At 32.5% G+C, this 9,994-nt stretch overlaps 1 protein-coding gene and 1 long non-coding RNA gene across 3 annotated transcripts; both read right to left on the reverse strand.

Annotated features, from left to right (window-relative positions):
* Nucleotides 1–1,988: 1,988 nt before the first annotated feature.
* On the reverse strand, nucleotides 1,989–4,267 carry LOC145159512 (putative serine/threonine-protein kinase PBL22). 2 transcript variants are annotated; one of them, XM_079078517.1, is made up of 3 exons: nucleotides 3,100–4,254; nucleotides 2,570–2,670; nucleotides 1,989–2,488 (listed from the first exon to the last, which is right to left on the reverse strand). In XM_079078517.1, the coding sequence occupies exons 1-3, from the start codon at nucleotides 4,045–4,047 to the stop codon at nucleotides 2,086–2,088; spliced, it is 1,452 nt and encodes a 483-aa protein (XP_078934643.1). In that variant the 5' UTR covers nucleotides 4,048–4,254; the 3' UTR covers nucleotides 1,989–2,085. The 2 variants fall into 2 exon arrangements, with proteins under 2 accessions (XP_078934643.1, XP_078934642.1); XM_079078516.1 differs by having other exon boundaries at nucleotides 1,989–2,670; nucleotides 3,100–4,267.
* Nucleotides 4,268–7,199: 2,932 nt separating this feature from the next.
* LOC145156520 (uncharacterized) lies at nucleotides 7,200–8,726 on the reverse strand. The gene is made up of 4 exons (XR_013736759.1): nucleotides 8,659–8,726; nucleotides 8,460–8,542; nucleotides 8,318–8,384; nucleotides 7,200–7,294 (listed from the first exon to the last, which is right to left on the reverse strand). It is a non-coding gene; the product is annotated as an uncharacterized LOC145156520 (long non-coding RNA).
* Between the last annotated feature and the right edge of the window lie 1,268 nt (nucleotides 8,727–9,994).

Here is a 9,994-nt window from a genome sequence, read left to right on the forward strand (position 1 = left end):
TTTTAATTTACCTTTTTGGCTTAATAGGTTTAATAGTATAGTTTTTTTTACTAAATTAGTCTAATGGACTTGACTAAAATGGGCCTAAAAGGCCCAAACCGTGAAACCAAACCGGAGCCAACCGTTAGTAATGATTTGGTTTGGTTCGGTTTTAAATTTTCAACGGTTCGGCTTCGGTTTTTGCTTGACAAAAACCGTTACTAACGGTTTGGCTTCGGTTTAACCTAAAAACCGAAAAAACCGGACCGTGAACACCCCTAGAATTGGGTATATCGATGAAGAGGAAGGAAGGGGTGGATACCGACACTAATTACGTTGTTATTGGCTAAACTGGGGGTGAAATCAGGGAGAGAACACGTTGTTACTGTCACCCTAACACTAACACGTAGCAATTGTGAACAGTGGCTGTGACTAAAGGAAACCCAACAAAGAAAAAAAAAACCAACCAATCACATGAAAGTACTGTTAATCATGTAATTCTAAATTAGTATATATATAAATGTCTTAAAAGAAAAAAAATGGCCCACTAACGTATATACGTTAGACAGGACGGTATGAGCCTCAACGAGCAACGACGTGGCCGAGGTGGAAGGCGGAAACGCGGTCATAACGGGGGGAACACCACCCCCCTACTCGTTGCATCTCGTCGAGCAATTCTCGTGGCCGTTGCGACGTATTGAAACGGGAAAAAAAGAGACGTTGGGCTTAATGACCGTTTGCAACGGTCAATATTCAAAATAAAAAAAAAATTACCTTTTTACCTATATATATATATATATATATATATATATATATATATATATATATATATATATACTCATTTTAATCCAACTTTTATATCTTTCTATCATTATCTTTATATTTTATACACTTTCTTTAATCAAAAATGGATCAAAACCCAAATACCCCCCTCCATCATCAAACCCAAACACAACCTTGTCTCTCGGATTTACGGGTTATGAAAATTATTTCAACATTTTATCGTCTCAAGGATCACCACAAATCTCATACCAAGGCGTCGCTTTCAATCCCGCTTCACCACTACTGCAATTTCCCAACTCACTTACCTTCAACAAAATCTATTTGGTCAAAACCCAAATTTACAACAAAATCTTTTGCCTACTTTTGTTTCGATGCAACAAACAACCAATCAACCAATGCCTACAACATAACAATCGGTTGAAGTGGAAGCGGAAGGTAGTAGGAGAGGGAAAGGGAAAGGAAAATCGAAAAGGAAGTCGATAGCGGTTGAAACAGAAAATGCAGACGTTCCACAATGGTGGACACTGGAGGAGGAAAAACAGAGCTTATTGGGGGGCGGTGCACGACAAGTTTGGCGTCTGCTGATCTAGCGGTGCTACAAGCGATGAAAGAACAAATTAGAAAGAATTATTTAGGTTAATTAGGATTGTTGTGTGGTTTTAGGAGTAATTTGAATGGTATTTTAGTTATGATTTTAGGTTTAAAATTATGTTTTTTTTAATTGTAATCGTAATTTTAGTTTTTAAATATTATGTCTTTTTTTTATTTTTAAAATTTTATGTTTTATAAAAAATATATTCATGTTAGTGATTAAAAAAACGCAAAAAGGAAAAAAAACGAAAAAGTAAAAAAAACCAAATTCGAAAAAAAAATCAAAAATAAAACATATTTATTTTCAAAAAGTTAGTGTTGCATCTTGTTACCCATTTTTCCACTTTGTGTTATAACATCATTTGCTTATGTGGTGTGTGAGGTGACACAACTTGATGTTGCTATCTTGTTGCCCACAGCCAATGCTCTTATAAAATACTAATAGTATATATATATATATATATATATATATATATATATATATATATATATATATATATATATATATATATATATTAAAAATACAGTAGAAGTAGTAGAAGTAGATAAACAGCACAAATAAAACTATATTGTTATTCATTAAATATGATTTACGGTAACAAAAATTAGGATTTATAAATTAAATATGTTATTAATTGTATTAATTAAATAAAAAGTAGTATATTAATTTTATAATTTGAATAAATATATTATACATCAAAAATGATTAAAACAAAATATATAATTGCAAAACTATTTAGTCCGGATCTCGATACCCTCCACGATAAGACCAGTCTTCTCGGATTTAAACTCCTTAAATGATATGAGAACTTCCCCATCATCTCCTTCCTTGAACTCGAATTCTCCCAACTTAATCTCCATCCACCCATCCATTCTCCTATGAGGAAACACAGAGTTTTCTTGCCATGTTTTCGTAGAATTTGGTCTTTGAAGATAAACATTTTCAGTCTCCATTTCTATCCCACCAAAACTTATTATGCTTGAATTTCCTGGCACATCAAGTCCCAAGCAATTCTCGGTTGTTTTAAAGACGAGATACGCGAAATATGTACTCTTTTCTGACAGCTTCACAGCTGCTATTATTCCGTTGATCGAAAGCCACCATACTTTTTTAAGTATCCACACTTCCGGGAACCTACACAAACGGCAACGTATATGAACGCCAAATGCACTATAATAACATACAATGTGACCATAGAGAGAGAAAAAGAGAGACCTTGATTGCGGTATATGCCCCAATTCCCAGTATTCAGTGTTTTGTTGCCATGAAAGGTATAGATCCTTTGGCCCCAACATATAAACGTTTTTCCAGCTCTCCTGCTTGTCAATTTAAATGCTCAGTTTATCCCTCATAGAAAAGTATTTCGATCTATTCTTGCTTGTCAATTTCAACGCTCAGTTTATGGAATATTTGTTAGGCCAAATTTTAGCAGAAGTTTAACAATTCTATTGAAAAACTAGCAAAAAGGAAATACTCTATGACAAGGATGATCGGCTTAGTAGATAGGCACGATCAAGAAGAAATTGCACGTCCGTTAGACAGGGTCAATTTGTTTTTTACAGACAAAAACAAGAACAAATCCATGCTTTTATTGAAAATATATTGTTATAAAATAGATAAGCAGCATGTATAGTTAAACAAATATCGAATAACTTATCATATTATATACTCCATGCATGATAGTTTTCACTTTTCATTCTTAGAGTGAAAATATATTTCCTTAAAAAATCGAATAAAAGGCTTACTTCAATATGTAGTGCTTCCTCAATCGCCTTGATGATCCTATCCAGCTTCGGGCGTTTCTTTATGTCAAAGTTAATGCACTCATGTGCAATTTCATTAAATTTATGAAAAGAACTCATACAAATATGCTCTTTGATATCCGGATCTATTAACTTGTCAAGTCCGCCAACAAGTTGTTGCTCGTTGTCGTCATAGTAACTTCGGACTATGTCGATCAGAAATTTTTGATCCTTAGTTTCTTCAAATCGCCTTGCATGATAAGCCATCATCCCACTAGATATCTCGAACATTACCACTCCAAATGAGTATATGTCGGACTCTTTAGAGAGCATACCTCTTTCGTTGTAAACAGGATCCATGTAAAACCTTGTACCAGCAGCCCTTGTACGGACATGTGTATCTGGCTGATTTATCGGACTTAATCTTGACAAACCAAAATCACATATTTTGGATTCCATATTATCATCAAGCAAAATATTTGCACTCTTCACATCTCTATGAATTACTCTTCTGTGCTCATCAACACCAGAGTGTAGGTACTTTATCCCTCTTGCTGCCCCCAAGCAAATCTTCAGGCGTTGTACCCATGTCAGGCAACGCCTTTTATTTGGGTCTTGGAGGTGATGATCAAGGCTGATGTTAGTAGCATACTCGTAGACTACAATTTGCTCATTTGCCTCTTCACAGTAACCAATGAATGGGATGATGTTTGGATGGTTGAAATTTGAAACCATCTTGACTTCATTTTTGAACTCGACGTTTCCTTGACGACTACTAGGATTAAGGCGTTTGATGGCAACTAAGCGGTTATTCTCAGAGAGTTTTCCTTTGTAGACCATACCAAACCCACCATCTCCGACTTGAGTTTCTTCACTGAAGTCATTTGTGGCCTGAATGATCTCCTCTAGTGGAATTCGACATTTTTCTAGGTTTACCCTTGAAGAAGACATTGTTTTTTTTATTTTGGTGATTATGTAGAGTTATGGTAGTAGCAGCTTTTCTGTGAAAATATATAGAACTGAGTTTGCGAATTAGAAGCGCGTACCTATATTGGCCATGGCTTAAGAATCTTATAACCATTGACTGACTTCTATCTAGTATATTTTATCTTAGCAAGACATATGATACTTGCAGGAGTGGAATTAAAACTAATAATGAAATCTCGAAGTTACCATAATAAAATAACAATGCCATACAAGTCGAAGTCATTTCAGACGTAATTTTCAAACATAATAACTAGGGAACAATGCATGTGGATCAAATATGAAAGAGTCAAATAAATCTAGGAATGTCGATTATGGCGGCTTATTTCTAGAGCGGTGTTTAGAGTATTGGGTATGGACAACTAAATGTAACACTATTTTGATGCCACCTTATCATCAATGATGTTGTAACACCCAATGGGAAAATGATCATCAAGTTGCATCTTGTTATAACACCAACTTTTTTCCATTTTATAATTTTTTTTTTAATTTTTTTTTTTCGAAATTTTTTTTTTAATTTAAACAAATATTTTTTAAATATAACATAATAAATAAAACATAATGTTTAAAAATTATAAATAACATATAATAAAAACAATTTTTAAAGATTAAAAATAACATAAAAATTAAATTACACATAACATCCAAATTCAAACAAAAAAAAATACAACTCTATTCAGTAAAAAAAATATTTTTTTAAAAACTAAACGCTATTCGTTATCGTTATTGTTACCATAGAAGATATAATCCGCCAAGTGCTCTCGAAGTTGTCTGTGTTTATTTGCGTCCTGAATGTCAACGACTCGATGCAAATACTCTGTTATTCCTGGTTGAAATTGAACGTGTCTGGGCTCCGTTGGGATATAGTATGCAATATTTAAACATTTATCTTCTACTACCATGTTATGCATTATGATACATGCATACATGATATATCGTAGAGTTTCTAAATCCAATGGTCGTGCTGCATGTTCAACTATATGCCACTTCTCCTTCAGCACTCCAAAAGCACGTTCCACATCCTTACGTGCTCCTTCTTGTCTTCTCTTAAAAAATTTGTCTCGTTCTTCAACCGGGTGGTGGAATGCCTTCACGAATGTGGAATACTGAGGATATATTCCATCTGTAAGGTAATACTCATATTTGCATTCGTTTCCATTCACCGTGAAAGGAGCATCTGGGGCCTTTTCATTCAAAAGATAGTCGAATATTGACGACTGATCAAGAACGTTGACGTCGTTGTTTGAACCCGCAACCCCAAAAAATGCATGCCAAATCCATAAATCTTGAGAAGCAACAGCCTCTAAAACCGACGAAGGTGATCCGTGATGACCACTTGAGTATTGCCCTTTCCATGCTACCAGATAATTTTTCCATTTCCAGTGTGTGCAATCAATGCTTCCGATCATTCCGGGAAACCCATGGCATTCTTCATGTGCCACATACAATTCTTGCAAATCATGCAACGAATGTTTCCGCAAATACACGTCTCCAAATGTTTCAACAACACCCCTTGACAATGTATACAAACTCTCCCTTGCGGTTCTTTCGGACATTCTCATATAGTCGTCCATGGTGTCTGGTGACTCCCCCATAGACATCAAACGAATGGCCGCAACACATTTCTGCAACGTTGTAAACCCTCGTCTACCTCTAACATCATATCTCAATTGAAAAAATTCATACCTAAACATAAATTAACTACAATTTAAAAATATATTGCATATGTTGTAAAATTAAAGAAACATGTACTAGATTTTTATTTATTTTGTATAAAAGTATAGTAAAGAAGCAATACTGGCTTTCCAAGGCGTTGGCGATCCATAGGAACACATTTCTCAAACAAAATCTTCTTTTGAAGTCCTTCGACCCATATACAAAAATATCCGCAAAGTAATCGCGATATAGATGTTCGTGTCCTTCCTCGCGATTTCTGTTTAACATCGCACGTCTTGTTAGTAGCGGGGCTGGGTCTGGTTATAGCAGGACAGTAGTGTAATAATGATACAGAAGAAAATATTCTCATCTGAATCATCGGAGGAGTCGAAAGGGTCCATATTTTTTTTGAAGATAATTGAAAGTATGTAGAGAGAAGAAGAGAAATTGTGTGAAAATTTTTATAAAATGGTAGGTATTTATAGGGTAAATTATTTTTTTTAATAGTTAATTTTTTATATATAAAAGAACCGTTGCCAAACGATTAGTCGATGAAACGTTTGAAAATGATGTCGTTTCTTCCGGTTGTGACGCCAACGAGTTTCCCCCTCAACGAGCAAAAACGAGAAGGAGGGCGGTGTTCCCCCTATCACGACGCCGTTAAGGCTTGCCACGTTCGCACAACGAGCACGAGAAGTGCTCATACCATCTCGTCTTAGTTAATTGATTCAGACAGAGTCCACGGCAATTTTAATACGTGATTTTTATTTATTTATGTATTTTATTATTATTATTATTATTATTATTATTATTATTATTATTATTATTGTGTATGTGGAACACTACTAGAAACAAGAGTTTCAACGACAGACCAATCCGTTGCTAATGATTGTTTGCGACAGATAAGTGACATACAAACTCCATAGCAAATTTAAGCATGGCTAATGTGCCGGCGAGAGTTAAATTGGTTTTTACTTGCAACGATTTAGTGACAGATTTTCCATCGCAAATGGTTACTTACTACACTCATTTAGGACATCCATCGACAAAACGTAGTAACATTATTCTGTCACTGATCCGTCTCAAATCTCCATATGTATTTTTGCAGTCCGTTGATGGTCTGTCGCAAATGTATGATACCAGATTTTTGTAATCCATCGTTGATCCCTCGCAAATGTATGATAAAATATTTTTTTAGTCCGTTGTTGAACCTTCGCAAATTTAATAACATAATAACATATTTTTTTTGATTTTTTTTATAACCAATCTAAAACAAAAATAAGAAAAAAAATCAAATAAATTATACAATCCCAAAACAAACATTAATATTTAAATAACAAAAACATTAATAAATATACACTCCAAAACCAACAATTAACCTTAAAATACCAAAATCATCAACCATCAAAGTTTACCAAAAATCCTAAAACATCATATATCAAAGTTTAACATTAATTTCAAAGTACCATAATTCATAATTCTTAATTTTCCACAACTTTCACATCTTTAATATCTTTAATATCCATCTCCCCACACATTTCCAGTGTTCTTACACAACCTACAATTAAAAAACAGTTAAAACATGAATATAAGATGTTAGATTTTGTTATTAGAATCTCATGATAGGAAAAACTATAAAGTAAAATGTTATGGAAGTAGATACTATAATAGACAAAATTAAACGAACATTTTGGTACATTATTGTACTAGATGCGAATGCAAATATTCTTCCATAAGCCTCTTATTATAGCAAAAGTAAACATGAAATAAATTATACGTATAGAGTATTCAAGCCAGTAAAATTAAATAACAATATATTAAATGCTGAAATTTTATAAAAAACTACAATTGATTTTATTTTAATATATATATATATATATATATATATATATATATATATATATATATATATATATATATATATATATATAGCTAGGTTCATTTGTTTAAATTAAGTATTGTGTTATCGTATTCATCAATGTGGGCCAAGAATTTGTTAACCGTATTCTATAAGAAATAATGTATTTTTTGTTTTTATTCTTCAATTGATTGTTCAAAAATTTGTTATTCTACAAGAAGTTCAAGAATTTATGGTTCAAGAATATTTTTATTTTTGAGTAAATAATTAAATAAATAAACATATTCTGTCAGAATGTCCGAATTAAAATAGTTATAATTCGTAAAATCGGATTTTTAAAATTAATAGAATCTATGATCCCTTAAAATATGCAATTTTCCTTTATTAAATCTATTTTAATTCAATAATATATATTAATCACTTTCTTAAAATAAGTAAAATTGAATGCCCACAGTTATGAATACAATAACACAATAATTACTTTGAATAGAATAACCTAGGCCTATATATATATATATATATATATATATATATATATATATATATATATATATATATATATATATATATATATATATATATATAAATTTACATTAATGTGGCAGCTAAGGGTAGCCCTTCTGGCACATCAACAACAATAGTGACCTATAATTATTCAAACTTCTATAAATAAATAAATACATATATTGAATTTGAATTTGCAAAAAAAAATGGGTTACATACCGCAACAGTGAAAATTTTAATAAACTCCACGCTTTCATCTGGATTTTTACTATGTCCAGTAAAATACCTACCAAACAAAAAAATTATAAATCATTTGAAAAAAAACATTTTATAGTAAAAAGGTGATTTTTGTTTTAATTACCTTGCAAGAAGGACAATAAGAACAACTACAGCGAACACAAGCCCAACTATTCCAATAAATGTTGCAACTCCATTCAAACGCACCTATCATAAGCCATAACAGACTAATGATTATTAAATTAGAATTAAATCGTTAATTTATGCAATAAAGTAGTTTTTAAGATGAATTTAACGCTAATAATTTCTGATGTAAAACTAACCTGTAATGGTGTTTCCTCACCGTTATCTTCTGAGATACTGGTCATAAGTAATCCCCATTCAGTATTTACTCCGACATTTGTGACTTGAAAACAATTACACAATTATTTTAATAACAATTATTTTGTTAAAAAGCAATTAAATTAGAAAAATAATGTGATACCTCTATTGCTCCAGGACCCGTTCTTTCATTAGGGACTGGTGCATTCATGTGTCCAAATCCTCCATTTCCAAGTTTTCTCTTAATCTTATATGATCAGGAACTGCCAACTTGGACCCGTTGTTGATACAAGTCAAAAGCATTAATCAAAGTGTACAGAATGAAAGATTATTTTGAAAAATTAAACTACAAAAGACCTGTATAGATACAAATGCCTTGTGTAACTATAAGTACTCAAAACATAATTCAAAAGACTATAAAGAATAATGTTTGGAACAACAAGTAGAAGGAAAATGAGACTTCAATCCACATCTACGGTTCATATACTACCGAAAACTTCATTTTTTGATACTCAATAACAGCCAAAAGTAATCAACTGTTAGATTAAAATAGTTGTACACGTTTTGAAGGGAATATCAAACCAAAATCAAAAAACACCATGTATAAATCAAATAAACACAAGCTTGACTTTAAACATCTAAATCCTTGAAAAGCATTGTAAGAGAATCTATAAAGGTAGAGAAGGCCATAAAATCCATCAGATAGGATAAAATACTATTAAAATACTCAAGCATCAAGTCATTAAAATATTAGCAAAAATCCAATCCATGATGAAACAAGAAAATGTCTAACTCTAATCACGTAAAGTATTAGGCTATATAACTCTATTATTTTGATCGATAGAATTAAGAATTCAATTGAAAGAGGATAGCCTTTTACCCTTTTAGGAAGTGGCGCATTCCTGCCTTCTTCTTCGGCACAAAAATTATATTCATAGCAATGTTATCCAAAATTACCTCAAATTTAATCTAATTTCATCAATTGTAACATCAATACACAGCTAGTACAACCATCTAAGACATATCAGCAGTGGCCTAAAATTATGCATTTCATCCACAAAAGTTCAAAATTACCTCAAAGTTAATCAAATTTGTAAGAACAAGAGCTTGAATGGGATGCCCACCACAATTTTCTAGCAACCAACAGATCAAACGACGTTGGCAGGAAACCACGAGTCAATGAGGAAGGGAGACAGACTGAGAGGAAAGCCACGAGGATGTTTTTTGGTGTTACTTCAAGTAAACTTCAATGAGAGGCAATGCAGGTAAGAGAGGCGAGCAGGTAGACGGTGGTGGAGGTGATTTCCAGGGCGGAGGATGGAATTGAGTTAATGCATT

Source organism: Lactuca virosa, chromosome 2 (assembly GCF_052849685.1).
Source record: "Lactuca virosa cultivar CGN04683 chromosome 2, Lactuca_virosa_CGN04683_v6, whole genome shotgun sequence".
Classification (NCBI taxonomy): domain Eukaryota; kingdom Viridiplantae; phylum Streptophyta; class Magnoliopsida; order Asterales; family Asteraceae; genus Lactuca; species Lactuca virosa.